General features: G+C 39.5%; 1 protein-coding gene across 1 annotated transcript in view; it reads left to right on the forward strand.

Annotated features, from left to right (window-relative positions):
* poe (E3 ubiquitin-protein ligase-like protein poe) overlaps window positions 1–17,848 on the forward strand; it is a 797,274-nt gene that overhangs the window by 422,206 nt on the left and 357,220 nt on the right. Inside the window, exons 39-40 of the mRNA XM_067137373.2 lie at window positions 12,317–12,442; window positions 12,524–12,657. Coding sequence (XP_066993474.2) covers window positions 12,317–12,442; window positions 12,524–12,657 — 260 coding nt within the window. The remainder of the gene's footprint in view (window positions 1–12,316; window positions 12,443–12,523; window positions 12,658–17,848) is intronic.

Consider the following 17,848-nt stretch of genomic DNA (forward strand, 5'->3'; position numbering starts at 1 on the left):
AAATCTTGGTCAGAACAAAATGAGCTGATTCTGCCATCTTTGCTCCAATTAGCTAACTCAAACAGGAAGCCTTAGATAGTTAGAAATAACATGCCAAAGCTAGGGAAATGCAAGGTCCGAATGCTCCATCTTAGGGTTTATGACTTCTGTATGTGTGGACCGAGATCAGTCAAAGTGGGGGAATGGGTTATATTCTTATATTTTTTATTTCATTCTCTCCCATTTTTTTAGTAATTGTTCAGTTGTTTACGTGGTTGTCTTGCATATTCAGGAATGTACAATATATTAGCATTTAAGTCTGCTTAAATGTGGATTTACTAGCACATTAGAGAACTTGTTTTATAGGCAAAATGCAGCATTCCAACATCTTAAGACCAGTAAGAGTAAAAATGACATTAAAACATTTTTATTCAAAATATCACACATGGGGTAACTTAAAAATTATTTTCTGTACCAACGATTATCTTTTGGTCTCACAACTCTACATCCTCTCTACATCTTTCACTAAATGCTCTTTTGTGTGCTGTCATAGTTTGTTTGAATGTTTTGAAATTCATGTCTCATACAAATTACCGTTATAGTACCCTAACATTTGTGTACTATCCTGTATGTAATTTTATTCCATTTTGTTTCCCTGTTAATCACTTGATATTATATTGTATACCATCTTGAGTACAAATAAGGCCAACTCAGAAGTGATCCATCCCTTCTCCTTACATGTTCATTCTTCAACACTCTATGGGTTTACTGGCCCATGCAGATGTCATAGAACTGCAGTGAAATGGAATTTGTTTGCTATTGTGCAGTGGTATAGGAAGAGTGTGTGATAATTGACTTGTATTTTAATGAATGGAGATGAATATGAGGATTGTAGAAATGGGCCACGGTAAGTGAGCAATCCTGTGACATCAGAGGTCACAGCTATGACTGACTGCAAAAACATGTTAAGATTTCAGCGAACCGGTGCACGTCAGCACTCGCAGCCAGCTACTGTCTTGCCTCGCATAGCCTCTCTGCATGTTCCTTTCCCCACTGTGATGAGAACAATGACAGAGGGCGGCAGAGTGATCAGTCATTGACGCACTAAAGTAGAAATAATTGTAGTGGTGGTGCTTGGCTATTCCACACATGCACAGAATATCTCTGTCTCTTTCTTCAGTCAGTTGTTTCCTTTGCACAATAGCAGCCATGAGTTGCTCAGTTACTATGGCCCACCTCTACTACATGTTCTTTAATGTACCTAGGTACATTCTACTTTCATATAAGACTTAGATCAAGATTTCAGTGGGCCTTCTTAATAACTTTTGTGTATTTCATTTATTTTGTGTATATCTGTTTCATTTGTTTCAAAATTTAAGAGTTTAAAAGATAACAGGAAAAGTACTTAACCTGGATCCGCCCAAGATTTTATTTTTTGAGTGTCATCTTGTAACTTTCACCGTTGGATAATGTACATATGAAGATCCCGGAAAAGGTTTAATTTTATTTATTCGACATGTAACTTCCGAGAAAAGGCCCGTGCCATATATGGCACGCTGGGCAGTAGTGCTGTCTTTTGTTTCACAAATCGGAATTTGGATGTTATTCCACATTTGGCTTACAGATATGCTTTTATCCAATACTTTCTGTTGTAAATCATCAGTATACAAGCTTTTCTTCAATATTTGAATATATTACAAAAATAATATTGTTCCAGAACTATTAAAAATATCTAGATGTTTGATTTTTGGTGAGGGGGTTTTAAATGACCTGAGTTGTTAATTGTATGAGGAAATGAAATTATATTTTAAATAATAATGCTAAAATCTCACAAGCTACCCAAATCACTTATTACATCTTGAGGCAATCAGATAGTCTGCACGAGGAATTACAGCAGCGGTATGTACAGAGATAAGTTGCCTGTTCATGGGAGTACTGCACTAATGGTGATGTTCTGAAAGGCAAGTACACACTGTGGGAAATGATAAGGAAAAGAACGTGATCGTAGCGGGTGATCTCAATTTACCAAATGTTAATTGGGAAGGTAATGCGAATGACAGGAAGCATGACCAACAAATGGCAAATAAGTTAATATGGGAAGGGCACCTGATTCAGAAAGTAATGAAGCCAACTAGAGGGAAGAATATTCTGGATGTGGTGCTGGTAAAACCAGATAAGCTCTATAGAGAAACTGAGGTAATAGATGGTATTAGTGATCACGAAGCTGTTTTTGTGGTAATTAAAAGTAAATGTGAAAGAAAGGAAGAGATTAAAATTAGGGCTGTTAGGCAGTACCATATGGCTGATAAAACAGGCATGAGGGAGTTCTTAATAAACAACTATGATCGGTGGAAAACGGTAAATAAAAGTAAACAGACTCTGGGATGGGTTTAAAACAATTCTTGAGGAATGTGAAAATAGGTTTGTACCTTTAAAGGTGGTAAGGAATGGTAAAGATCCACTATATTATAACAGGGAAGTAAAGAGCCTAAGAAGGGGGTGCAGGTTGGAAAGAAATAGTTAGAAATGGCTGTGGAAGTAAGGAGAAATTGAAGGAACTTACTAGAAAATTGAATCTAGCAAAGAAGTCAGCTAAGGATAACATGATGACAAGCATAATTGGTGGCCACACTAATTTTAGTGAAAAATGGAAGAGTATGTATAGGTATTTTAAGGCAGAAACAGGTTCCAAGAAGGATTCCAGTAATAATTAATGAACAAGGGGAGTGTGTATGCGAGGATCTTCAAAAGGCAGAAGTATTCAGTCAGCAGTATTTAAGGATTGTTGGTTACGAGGATAATGTCCAGATAGAGGAGGTGACTAATGCTAAAGAAGTATTAAAATTTACCTATGACAGCAATGACATTTACAGTAAGATACAAACGTTGAAACCTAGAAAAGCAGCTGGAATTGATAAGGTTTCGGGGAATATACTAAAGACAATGGGTTGGGATATAGTACCATATCTGAAGTACTTGTTTGATTTTTGTTTACATGAAGGAACTTAACCAAACGAATGGAGAGTTACTGTAGTAGCTCCTGTATATAAAGGAAAGGGTGATAAACATAAAGCTGAAAATTACAGGCCAGTCAGTTTGACATGCATTGTATGTAAACTTTGTGAAAGCATTCTTTCTGATTATATAAGACATGTTTGCAAAATTAATAAATGGTTAGACAGAAGGCAGTTTGGGTTTAGGAAAGGTTATCCACTGAAGCCCAACTTGTAGGATTCCAGCAAGATATAGCAGATATCCTGGATTCAGGAGGTCAGTTGGACTGTATTGCAATTGACTTATCTAAGGCATTTGATAGGGTAGATCATGGGAGACTACTGGCAAAATTGAGTGCAATTGGACTTGACAAAAGAGTGACTGAATGGGTGGCTCTGTTTCTAGAAAATAGAACTCATAGAATTAAAGTAGGTGAAGCTTTATCTGTCCCTGTAAAAATTAAGAGGGGAATTCCTCAAGGCAGTATTATTGGACCTTTATGTTTTCTTATATATATATATATCAATGATATGTGTAAAGAAGTGGAATCAGAGATAAGGCTTTTCGCAGATGATGTTATTCAGTACAGAGTAATAAATAAGTTGCAAGATTGTGAGCAACTGCAAAATGACCTCGATAATGTTGTGAGATGGACAGTAGGCAATGGTATGATGATAAACGGGGATAAAAGTCAGGTTGTGAGTTTCACAAATAGGAAAAGTCCTCTCAGTTTTAATTACTGCGTTGATGGGGTGAAAGTTCCCTTTGGGATCATTGTAAATGCCTAGGTATAAATATAAGGAAAGATCTTCATTGGGGTAATCACATAAATATGATTGTAAACAAAGGGTACAGATCTCTGCACATGGTTATGAGAGTATTAAGGGGTTGTAGTAAGGATGTAAAGGAGAGAGCATATTTGTCTCTGGTGAGACCTCAACTTGAGTATGGTTCCAGTGTATGGGACCCTCACCAGGATTACTTGATTCAGGAACTGGAAAAAATCCAAAGAAAAGCAGCTCGATTTGTTCTGGGCGATTTCCGACAAAAGAGTAGCGTAACAAAAATTTTGCAAAGTTTGGGCTGGGAAGACTTGGGAGAAAGGAGACAAGCTGCTCGACTAAGTGGTATGTAGGATGCTAAAAGGTTTGTTTTGTCACCTATTCAATACATATACATTTTACAATTTAGGAATTTATTATTGATTTATTATTGATTCCTAAATTGTAAAATGTATATGTATTGAATAGGTGACAAAACAAACCTTTTAGCATCCTACATTCAGTATCTTCAATACGGATAACAATGATTTTTATCACTTGTAAATGGTATGTTCCGAGCTGTCAGTGGAAAGGTGGCGTGGGAGGACATCAGTAGACGAATAAGTTTGGATGGTGTCTTTAAAAGTAGGAAAGATCACAATATGAAGATAAAGTTGGAATTCAAGAGGACTAATTGGGGCAAATATTAATTTATAGGAAGGGGAGTTAGGGATTGGAATAACTTACCGAGGGAGATGTTCAATAAATTTCCAATTTCTTTGCAATCATTTACGAAAAGGCTAGGAAAACAACAGATGGGAATCTGCCACCTGGGCAACTGCCCTAAATGCATATCAGTAGTGATTGATTGATTGATTGATTGATTGATTGATTGATTGATTGATTGATTGATTGATTGATTGATTGATTGACCTTTGTGCATATGATAATCAGTAAAACAGTCTACACATAAACCTACATTGCACTTGCACCGAAGTTCCTGCACTGCATTATGTCCAAAACAGTGAGATCATTGGAGCATTTTTGTAGCGTGTGAGATAAGTCTGGACAATTGCTCATCGAAAGTCAAGGTGAGAAATGCCTTCTCGAGACATGGGTTTCAGCTGCCATGCATTATGCATTCCTATATCATTTTTTCTGCGTTCGCTTGAAACCTGCTACGAGGTAAATTGTAATCTTAATTCAATGCGGAACCAATTATGAAGTTTATAACCTTGAAAGGTCGGCGAAGCCATCTCCATCTTCATCCCTGCTGTCATCATCTGACAAAACTGCAGCGCCTGGAGGCTCGATGAAGACCTTTTCTACGTCGAAAAGTTGGATCATTTTCCAACAAGTCGAGTACTTCCCGTAATGAAATTCTCTCAAAAATGTATGAACCCACAAATGTAAAGCACATGAAAATACAGGATGAATAACTGCTTAAAATATACAATTCAACAAGAAAATCGCAATGTAGTGTCAATTTTATGTGAAACTTTTACTCTGTGTGATTAAAAATTGTTAAATTAAAACATATAACTTTCATCCTACATGTTGGGAATGCACTTCGAAAACGATAAAACAAGGGTACAATTCCACAATAATCAAACACATTTATTTTAACACACACATATATATGGAAGCCATCTTGCGAACTACAAAAATGATACCAAACTAAAACTTGAAGTGTCTTTCTTTGCTTATTTCAAAGCTCTTGTAAACATATCTCAGGAGTAACAAGAATCAAAGAGGTTACACTAACTGATCTCACACAACATCCTCCCACCTAAGTCAAATGAATGTTAACATGAATTGACTTACACCCTTTATGCACAAATTGCCACTTTCATAAAATAGTCCTGAAACAATTACAAAATGATAAAATTCAATAATATAAACACAAATAAATATGTTAATTGACACATATCACAAATTTAACCTTTCTGGCTTGTGAATCAATCGTCCTAGACGAGTTATTTTCACTGTCTGCTTTGAAACTTGAGGACCATCTTCAGCAGGAGTAGAAGAGTCACATGTTCCGGCCTCGTGATTATCCTTTATATTTTCCTCACTTGGAACAAAGTCTTTCCTTAGGTGGTTTCGGATTTCCTGGGTATCCTCAGGTGGTTGAAACTCGAGTTCTAGTGGGTATATTCTTTGAACTGGCCTTATAAGCTCGCCTGAAGCAGTGACGACACGAACTACTCTAACATTGCCATCCTTTCCCTTAACAAGCTCGACAACTCGTCCCAATGGCCAATCCATTCTTCTAGTGTCATCATTGCCAACCTAAACAATTTCTCCCAGTTTGAGATCATGTGGCTTATCCTTGCTGGCGAATAACTTCAACTGACCTAAATACTCAGTACGAAATCTTTCTCTAAGATTCTTTTTCAACTGAAGGCGATACTGCAGTCTTTTCCGAAGATCAGCTGCTTCGAACAGGTCATACTCAGGTACTCCTACTTCTTCTATGTCGTGTAGAAACATGTTTGGAGTTAGAGCAGCCAGATCTGATGGGTTGTCAGACAAATAGGTTAATGGCCGAGAATTTATGACGGTTTCGCAGTCACAGAGGATTGTCTGCATCTCTTCATAGTTGACAGATGATCGACCAAGCACTCGACGGAGAAGAGTTTTGAGCATCCCTACTAGTCGTTCCCACCAACCTCCCCACCATGGCGAAGCTGGAGGATTAAAACGCCAATCTATCTTCCGCGCTGAACTGTATTGTGAGATTGCATTCCAGTCCAGTTTGTGACAGGAGTTCTTAAACCCAACAAAATTTGTTCCCTGGTCACTGTAGACAATGACAGGTCTTCCTTGTTTGCTGCAGAAACGTCTGAAAGCTTGTAGAAAGCTATCTGTTGATAACGAAGATACCAGTTCCAATCGAACTGCACGGTAAACTCCACAAGTGAATAAGCAAACCCATGCCTTCTTCAAGGTTCCATCATCGGCTTTGATGTAGAGAGGACCAGCAAAATCAACTCCAGTAACTTCAAAAATTCTTGCGTCACGCACTCTACTCTCAGGTAAAGGTGAAGGATGAGCTGCCAACTTCTTTGAACTATGACGTTTACAAATCATGCAGGAGTTAATAACAGCTCTAATTGTTTGTCTACCTCCTAGAATCCAATACTGTTGCCTCAGAATTGACAAAAGCATCTGCGTACCAGCATGACAGTTGCTATGATGGGCGTCCATAATCAGTCGCTGAACGACTGGGTGATCCGCCTTTGGGAGCACAATGGGATGACAAAAGTCCCTGACATCATCCCGGTTTGATATTTTGGTCATCAACCGAATCAATCCCTGTTCGTCAACAAACGGAAGTAAGCTCGTTAGTTTGGAATTGAAAACATCTATGAACACTTCCTCCTGCACCCACCGTAAAATCTTCCTTTCTGCCGTGACAAATTCCTCACTTGTCAGGTCACAATGTATGCGTTGAGCTTTGCTGATGCGACAGTTGGTCAGAAAGCGGAACATCCAGCCTACCATCCTTACAATTTTCTTGTACTGAGAAAAGTGTTGGTAATACCAATCTTTACCGATGTCTTCTGAATTACTTGATATCAATGAAACGACATTCTTCCTACTCTCCGAATTTATCTCTTCCTCATTATAAGAAAAGTCAGTTTGTGGCCAGCAGTCTGTATTTTCTCTCAACCAACCAGGGCCTTCCCACCAACGGCATTGTATCAACTTCTTCACAGAACATCCGCGTGATGGAAGATCTGATGGGTTTTCTTTTCCAGGAACATGTCGCCATTCGCAACCAACTGACAGTTCTCGTATCTCTTTAATCCGGTTCATGACAAAAGCATCCCATGCTTCACTTCGCTGAATCCAAGCGAGAACAGTTGAAGCATCTGTCCAAAAAATTGTCTTAATATCGGGAATACAATAATCCTTTACAATCGATGCATATAATCTCGTTGCTATTGAAGCTGCTAAAAGTTCTAACCTGGGAATGGTCAATCCCTTGCCTGATTTTCCAGTTGGTGCAACTCTTGACTTGGCAGCCACCAAGTGAACACTCACTTCACCCCCTTGCTCAACACGCAGGAATACAACTTCTGCATATGATGTCTGACAGGCATCTGAAAAAATGTGAAGTGTCCAGGAGTCGTCTGGGCTGTTGCAGTTAGACAACCAACGAGGAATCTTGACTTGAGCTAAAAGAGGAACTTCTTCAAGCCAACTCAAGAATTTCATTTTGATCTCTTCATTGACTTCTTCATCCCATGTCAAACCTTCTCTCCAAGTCTGTTGAAGCAACAATTTTGGTATTAATGCTACACTACATGTGACACCCACCGGATCAAAAATTCTATGGGCAGCACTCAAAATAACTTTCTTTGTTATTTTCTCGAAGCTAATCGAAAGAAGGTTATCTATGTTGATTGCTAGGGAATCGTCGGACTTGTTCCTTAGGAGTCCTAACACATTGGTAGGTCCGGAAACATCATTACTTCCGGTCAACTCCCACCCTCGAAGACAAAATTGCCGTTCCCTCATGACACCTGAAGCTACATCAATAAACTGTTTAGCTTGTTCTTCATCGTCCAAACTGGCAAGGCAATTATCAACATAGAAGCTATGGGTAAGAAGTTCCACAAATGACTTGGGCCATGGTGACTTCCCTTCCTCACACAGTACTAATGTATTTTCAAGGTGAAGTTTGATGCATGATTCTAATAGAAAAGGACTTGGAGAGACTCCAAATACAACACAACAATGTCTGTATGTCTTGAGACTTCCATTTCTGTCTAACCACAAGAATCTCAAAAAATTTCTGTCTCTCTCACGAATGCTGATCTGGAGAAAAGCTCTTCTTATGTCTCCAACAACTCCCACCTTCTTCAGTCGGAAACGAGCCAACACGGAAGGTATTTTCTCAATTAAATTAGGGCCTTTCTCAAGACATTGATTGAGGCTGGGCTGTTTATCTTCTTTAGATGAGGCATCGAACACGGGGCGCACTGATGTTGTTGATCCAGGTTTCACACCGTGACGATGAGGCAAATAGTGGCAATGAACATCCATTTCCTGAGGAGGCACTTCTTCTATCACCCCTTCCCTCAGCCAATCATCTAGTACTTCCTGATAAGCATCATAGTAACCTTCAGTCTTCAATCTCTTAACAGTAGACATCAGTCTCTTCAGTGATAATTGGTAATTATCAGGCAGTGGAGGATGGTTCTCAACCCATGGGAGGTGAACTTCAAACCGCTCTTCTTCATTGACTGATACTGTATCAAGGAAATGTTGCTGTGTAGTAGACTCAATCTCAGATCTGCTGCGTTTCTCAGATGGATCGCTAATCCCTAAAGTATCTAGAGTCCACAAATCTGTGATGGTGGCTTCTCTTGTTAGCATAGCAGTCACCACCATAGCCATACTTTCCTCATTCCTATGTTCTGAAGGTACTTTGCCCATTAAAATCCATCCCAAACGAGTTTCCATGGCCACTAGTCCAGTACTTAGTATCTTGTGGCCTCCTGTAAACAATTTGCCTGCAACATCAGCTCCAATTAATATTTCTATTGGTCCATAAGATTCGATGTCACTCAAAACAATGTTCTGACTACTTAGTTCTTCAATCCAAGGACCTTGCTATACTGAAGGTATGGCACCACAAATTCTTGTTTGGTCTAATGCTTCAAAGTGACAGTTGTAGCTACCATCCAGACTAGAGAGATAAATAGTGTACACACAATGATGGTATACTCCAGTGGTTGTACCTCCAAATAGCGAGTGTTGGATATTTTCCTGTCTGCCAGTTTGATATCCCATTTCCGTGGCTGTACTCTTCAAAATGTAGGAACGTTGTGATGCTGAATCAATTAATGCTCTTACAGTCCGCTCAACTCCTTGGCCCCGAACCTTGACAACTAGTGTTTGCATCAGCACCCCACAATGGTTCGACAAACTAGCTAAAGCTTCATCTTTCTGGACTTGCGCACTAGAAGCCATCTTGTCTCCTGTTGAGTTCGGTCTCTCTACGGCTGAGTCTACCTGGGTTTGTGGCAACTTATCACACATAACCACAAAGTGTCCTCGATACAAATGATGCACCTAGGCCTATTTCTACATTTCTTCGCTGGATGTCCGACCTTGAGACAAGAAAAACAGCATCTTTTAGTCTCAAGTGCAAGACGACGTTTTTGCAAAGTCATCTTCTGGGCCTTAATACAGTCTTGAGACTTGTGATTAGACGAACAAAAGACACACCCTGCTGTTTCTCTACCAGATGCAGTAAGGAGACCTGCTGCTGTGGGAATGTTCTCATTCGGATTAGTAGTGTAATTCAAGCTCTTTTTCTTCTTCTTTGGACCTCCCTTGACAGCTACCGAAGACAAAACACCAAACCCTGACATAGCCAAAGTAATCTTCTGTTCCTGTTCTACTTCACATCTAAGAAATTGCATCAAACTGTCTAAACGATTCTTGGAATTCACACTCTGGTCACCGACACTAGCCCCCCCTGGTTCAACAGCTGAATTTGAAGAAGACTGGCCAATGAGCGCGATTGAAGAAGTTCTCTCCCAAGTTCTTAGAATGTCCTCAGGCAAACATGACTCTACTAGTGGTAAAAGCATGGAATTACACTTGTCCGTTGTGACACCTAAGGTTCCTAGGGCTCCTATATGGCTCTGAAGCTTATCATAGAGGGATGATAAACACACCTAATTAGGGCTCACAGCATTCTGTAAGATTAAACTTAACAACTCCCTAATGTACACTTCTACCAGCAAATCATCCTTCCCATAGCATGCTTTGAGACTTGATATTGCTTTACAGTAATTTTCTCCGGTAGCAGGAAAACTCTCAACTAAATCTCTTGCTCTGGATCCAGAAGTGGTGGCCTGTATGAGGTATTGGAATTTATCACTAGGGTCTAAAAGAGGGTCCTCATCAATTTTCTTAAATTGTGACCAGAAAGGAAGCCAATCTTTTAGTTCACCTCCGAACTTTTTCAATTCCAACAAAGGCAGTTTGTATGAACGCTTAACTTGGAGTGACGAGTTAGAATTAACTGATACTGCAGTAGCTTCTGAGTTCCGGTCTTCATTTAATAATTTCGTAACAACAGTCTTAACCTTATAAAATTTGAACTTATACTCGTCAGCCATACTGATTTCTTTGTCTAACTCGTCATCCCTAACCTCCACGTTCTCAATCATATTAGTGAAGATAAGAGTATCCATACCTGTTAATTCATGAAATTTTGTTTCTAATAGATCCATATGTGCACTAATACTTTCCGTATCTTTCTCCGGCATCTGTAGTAACGCGTCGAGCTCATTATAGATCTTGGTTATTGATCGCCGTAATACCGCTCTTGATTTCTTTGTCACAGCTATATTCACTTCCATGCTTGAAATACTACGTATGAAACTGTTTATATGATTATATAACTGTCTAATGTCTTGTCACGGTCGCCAAATGTTGGGAATGCACTTCGAAAACGATAAAACAAGGGTACAATTCCACAATAATCGAACACATTTATTTTAACACACACATATACATGGAAGCCATCTTGCGAACTACAAAAATGATACCAAACTAAAACTTGAAGTGTCTTTCTTTGCTTATTTCAAAGCTCTTGTAAACAAATCTCAGGAGTAACAAGAATCAAAGAGGTTACACTAACTGATCTCACACAACACTACATATTATTCGTTGCTAGGTTGATAATGAAGAATGAAATGAACGGAAAGTGACATCAGAACTATAACAATTATAGGCAGAGTTGTGCCGGGCAGAAAGACAGCACTTCCGCCCAGTACCAGATAAGTGCCACCAAACTTCTACTTCAAATGAAAGGAGACCAATAATCACCAAGGCATATCTTAGCTAATCCTCAACCGGGCGAGTTGGCCGTGCGCGTAGAGGCGCGCGGCTGTGAGCTTGCATCCGGGAGATAGTAGGTTAGAATCCCACTATCGTCAGCCCTGAAAATGGTTTTCCGTGGTTTCCCATTTTCACACCAGGCAAATGCTGGGGCTGTACCTTAATTAAGGCCACGGCCGCTTCCTTCCAACTCCTTGTCCATTCCTATCCCATCGTCGCCATAAGACCTGTCTGTGTCGGTGCGACGTAAAGCCCCTAGCAAAAAAAAAAAAAAAAAAAAAAAAAACTAATCCTCATACATAAAAGCACCTTAGAGAAAAATATAGCACAACAGGCTCCATATAAATAACTATAGAAGTAAATCAGGAATTACTTATTTCAAATGTGCAGCCATTACTGACACTCGTGAAAACAAGACTTCTTTTTATGTCGTGCCGTACCAATGAGCACGATATACTGAAACAAACCACGTAAGATGTTAGGCGGGACTTATCTAAACATGACAGTATCGTAGTAAACAATACAGTGCACGCGGTTTCAATAATAAGAGTCCAAGAAAACGGTGTAGTTTGCCGTGCCATATATGGCACGCTGGGCGACCCAGGTTAAAGGTAGTCTTAAGTTCAGATTTTAACTGCTGTAGAACCTAAAATGTACATTTCACGTTTATACTATTATTATATAATACTTTGAAACAATGTTTTTCTTTTTAGGTGTTGTAACTTTCCCTATTGATTTCTTCGAGCACTGCCAAGCTATGAATGATGTGGAGTTTGGTGGGAATGATTTACTTCAAATATATAACACTCAACAGATTAAGCATCGGCTCAACACTACAGGTAAAGTGATTTACGTGGTTTAAAACATTCCCAATGAATGAATTGTAACTCGCTCATTAATTGCAATTGTTCTCGAAATAGGCATGTATGTGGTGTCAACTAAACCTGCTGGTTTCAATCTGGAGATCACCAACCAGGATAGCTCTCTAGTGATGACTGGCTTGCGTGTTTTGCTGGGAACACAGGATCCTCAGCGTGCACCGTCATATGTTGAGGTGAGCAGAAGTATAGGAAGAGTTTACTAACTTCATATTCCTTTTTTTTATCGGGCTGAGTAGTTCAGACAGGTGAAGCACTTGCCTTCTGACTTCAACTTGGCAGGTTCAATCCTGGCACAGTCCGGTGGTATTTGAAGGTGCTCAAATACGTCGGTCTAATGTTGGTAGATTCACTGGTGCGTAAAAGAACTCCTGCGGGAATAAATTCTGGCACCTCAGCATCTCCGAAAACCATAAAAGTAGTTAGTGAGTCATAAAGGCAATAACATTTTTTTTTCGTCTGGGATTTATGACTTATGAAAACAATGTGATATTATGGGAAGCTAAAATGTTGTATCTCCTGTATTTTCTAATGATGATGATAATGTTATTGACTTTACATCCCATTTACTACTGTTATGGTTTTTGGAGATGCCAAGTTGCCATAATTTAGTCCCACAGGAGTTCCTTTTTGTGCCAGTTAATCTACCAACAGGAGGCTGACGTATTTGAGCACCTTCAAATTCCACCGGACTGAGCCAGGATCCGCCAAGTTGGGGTCAGAAGGCCAGCATTTAAACTGTCTGAGCCACTCAGCCCGGCTCCTGTATTTTCTCTTAACCCTTTCCACTCGAATTGCAGTGAAACTCGGTTAAGAAGTTCCCGCATAAGAAGTTTTCCTGCCTAAGAAGTGTGATATTCTTGGTCCCTTGATCAGTTGCATTAAGATATATGTATATTTATCCTGCTTAAAGTGTTCTGTTGTAAATATATTTCCCGGTTAAACAGTTCAAATTTTAGAGCCCCTTGAGATAGAAAACATCCGCTCAAAGCAGCTCATAGTTAGGACCCTCCAGTCCCCGTGCAAGTTGAACTCTTGTGGTAGACTGTTTGCGCCTGTCATGGAGCGTTTCCGGGCTTGCCATGGCCATATGACGTCACACTGTGACAACACCACCACCAGATGCTCACTCTTACCTTGTGGAATCGAATTGAACCCATCAGTCGTGATTTCCACTCCACTGTTTACATCAAGCAGAATAGAATTGAATGGGATTCTACGCAGAAAACACAAAGCACGTAATGGATGGTTTGATGAAACATTAATGCAGTAAGTTACGTGCCGTGACAGGGTGAAGTCATTAATCGAGGTTGCATCAACATTAATTAAAAACCGAAAAATGTATTTGACCACAACACAGCAGCGTCTTTTGCATTACCGTACTGTTTGTTAGGAATACATTAACAACCGTAGGGAACGCCACTTACAAAATTGTTCACGGTAAATACTGTACATTCCAAGCCATGTCAATTATCGTACTGACAATACCGTACTGTATATGGACTCAACATGATAATATGATTTGAAATAAGTTCAACTATAATTGCAAAATAAAGTACCTTGTAGGCCTAATCTACCACAAAATTGAATATTCTAACCTGTTTGGGTTTTCATTCCCTTGCTTATTTCCTTCCAGACATTCTCTCTTACGTTGTTGCAGTAATGTTTATGGGCCTTGTCGTAGAGGAAATTACGTTTTGGAACTAAACTGATAAGATTTTCAGTGTCCATTATTAGTTAGGTGAATAAACTATTACCAAACAAAGAAACATCCCGACCGACTCTATGCAGGAAACAGCAAACTTGCCAGCTGATACATATTATGCCGCCAAACAGCCGGCCGAAAGATCCCATCTTCTACGAAGTTGAACGAATGTTGAAAACCAGCTGGGTGTTGGTGAGAGGGGGGCCTGACACACGCACTCGGAGGCATCGCGATACCACGTGTTGGCATAAAATTGAAAGTTATTTTTATTTTTACCTTGATACGAGATACATTGTATTATTGTGTCACTCGTAATTGTTACATCGCATTATTAGAACGTAGCACAAGAATGAGGAGACATGAAATAAAATTCTTGCGGAGGAAAGAAACTGTTTACGTTCAGATGTGCTAGTGTTGCTACTGCGCCTTTATCATTCGAACGTAATACCCCAATACTTTCCCATGCACTCATTTCTGCAACTTCGAACCTGCTTTTCTTTTCTTCATTACCTTTAGCATGAAGAGGATTAAAGCAGGAAAATAAACTCGGTATCAGCTTGTCCATGCCGTACTTGCGAAACAGCCAGAAACTATGCCCATGGTCGTGACAACTTGTAGGAATGCAGCGGTGATATAGGCCTAAGAATAGGTTCTTAGAATCTCTAAGAATAAGTTGCCGATGTCCAGTCTTCTGCCGTTAACTTGAAGATGTCGGGGGGGGGGGGGGGGGGAGGTAGGGGTGTGTGTGTGTGTGTGTGTGTGTGTGTGTGTGTGTGTGTGTGTGTGTGTGTGTGTGTGTGTGTGTGTGTGTGTGTGTGTGTGTGTGTGTGTGTGTGTGTGTGTGTGTGTGTGTGTGTGTGTGTGTGTGTGTGTGTGTGTGTGTGTGTGTGTGTGTGTGTGTGTGTGTGTGTGTGTGTGTGTGTGTGTGTGTGTGTGTGTGTGAAAAACTGAGGCGGTTTATGGAAGGTTCAGTCAGTGTGCTCCAGAACACATGGAAGGCAATGTGGCAATGCGGGAGGTTTATAGTTCCTGGTTTTTTGCAAGTTGCTTTACGTTGCACCGACACAGATAGGTCTTATGGCGGCGATGGGACAGGAAAGGGTTAGGAATGGGAAGGAAGTGGCCATGGCCTTAATTAGGGTACAGCCCCAGCATTTGCCTTGTGTGAAAATGGGAAACTACGGAAAACCATCTTCAGGGCTGTCGACAGTGGGGTTCAAATCCACTATCTCCCGAATACTGAATACTGGCCGCACTTAAACGACTGCAGCTATCCAGCTCGGTGGTTTATAGTTCAGGAAAGCAGTAAAAACCTAAAAACAGTCAACCCTGGACAATTTCTTTTCCAAGTAGGAGCCTAGACTTTTGTGTTTGGAAATGTATTTAATGTCTAATGCAGTATGGAATTTACATAATGTACGGTCATCATCTACCGTTTTAATGTTCTTAGTATTTCTTTTATCTCTTGTGCAAGGTTTTATATAATATGTTCCTTTCTCTTATCAATTTTTATAATACTGTATGTTCAATTACAGTATTTTACTTTATCTCTAAAAATACATGTCATGATAATCTAATACTGTATTTATATTGTGGCTTTCTTTTAGCAGCTCTTATATATCAGCCTATTTCGGCATTGTTCACAAACAAGGAAATCTGTTGGCTGTGTGTTTCACATGTATGTCAAAGTAAAGAATAAGTTTTCGGGCATTACCCCTTTTAAGAAGTTTCCTGTTTAAGAAGTTGGTTTTTTTTTTTGGTCCCTTGAAAAACTTCTTAAAAGTTTCACTATTTGTAAGTCCTGATTTGTCCCAACTCGTATTTATTTCTGACAGCATTCTTCATATTTTAAAATCCTGTATTAAATACTGGTTGTGACAATATATACAGGAAAGAACTACAAAATTGATTAATATTTTGTGACCTGTAAATATCATACAATGTTTTTTACTTTCTTAACGGTGTGCCCATTCGCATCTCGTAGACCATTTACAAAATGGCGGCGTAGGAAGGTTTGGCCCATGCGATCTATTAAGGCAATGAACTTCTTATTAATACGGCATATAGGAGACCATGCACGTCATGGAACGGACTGATTTGGAAGACACTGCAGGACAGTAGAGGCTCATTTTGAATTGTTTTGAAAAAAATATAGCAGCGGAATGATTGTTTAAAGATATACTGTACTCTAAAAATTTCAACTGCAGAAATAAGACGCAAATACAAGCGAAGCTTTACATCTGAAGATTATCTTAAACTCCTGAGGAAGATATTGACTGTTTTACAATCGGCGATAACATCTGATAAAATAATTTACCGGCGTATGTTATAAAAGAGACGAAATATTATAGAAATAAGCAATTCGTGGTGAGATACGTCTGACTTGGATCCGGTGAGCAACCACTCTGCGATTGAATAATAAGGACTCACCATATTGCAGAACCGATAATTTCGTGTGAGAAGAAAGTTACCCCTGTGGTTATAAACTTAATATCTATATACGGAGAACTTATTCCAACCGAAGAAAACTTCGTTATTAGAATAAGCAATAGAACTATGGAATTTATCATGACTGATTGCTCCGCAAAAGGAATTTTATACGCTGTCTGCAGATTTGGAATGATGACGGCTTGCTAGATCTACATGATGGACTGAACTGGGGATAAGCACCGGCGAGCCAGAGGACCAGCTGATGATGATTGGACCGGCCAGCCAGAGGACAGGATGATGAGGATGAGCATCGGCAAGCCAGAAGACCGGCTGATGAGGATTGGACCGATGAGCCATGTGACCAGCTGATGACCGGGAAGACGTTATCCAATCGGAGATCCAGATCCTAACAGAGGGTCTAACCACAACCTAGGAATGGAGCGACAACCAGACCAAACATAGCATCTGACGAGCTAAGTCCATACATTTTTTTAGTAGAGTAGTTTCTTGCAATCTACACCCTCACTCTAACTTCGGCATGTGCTGATTAATTGGTGATATTTATGAATTAATTAAGAACGTGTGTGAAACATAAAGTGAAGTGTGAGATATTTAAGGCTATAAGATAAGATGGCAGTGTAGAATTAGAATTCTATTATATCATATACAGGCTACCGCGCTTGCATACATACAGTAGAAACTAGTATGAGAAAATGAAAGAAGTGTTACTTGTGAAGAGCTAGATAGCAATGAGTCGATATAACTAGTGAAACTTCGATTAATCTTTTTTACCTGTACAATGATTACGTCACGAATTTACCTGCGCGACACAGATGAATATAGTTAAGTTACATATTCCTTTCTTCATAGAAAGAGGGCATTGAACTCAAACTGCTGTTTTTAAGATAAGAGGATATTAAAGTGCGTTTATTACAAGGCAATTCTAAAATGTTTGGCATATAGTTTTGGGTGTAATCGGCTATACGCGTACGGCAATATGTATGCCGGTGGTATGATAATGTATATTGGAATGGTGTTGAAATGTGGTTATTTCTTGGAGCATATTAAGGAATACTTGAAATATGGATGTTTGTTTATATTCTGCGGTAAGAGTAAGAATTGCTATTCGCCGAGGAAACGTTGTGTTAGATTTACATGAGGTGAGTTTCTGTGTCAAATGGAAAGAATATGTCAAAGTGTGAACATCGCGCAGATGACCATTTTAAGGTAAG

Source organism: Anabrus simplex, chromosome 1 (genome assembly GCF_040414725.1).
Source record: "Anabrus simplex isolate iqAnaSimp1 chromosome 1, ASM4041472v1, whole genome shotgun sequence".
Classification (NCBI taxonomy): domain Eukaryota; kingdom Metazoa; phylum Arthropoda; class Insecta; order Orthoptera; family Tettigoniidae; genus Anabrus; species Anabrus simplex.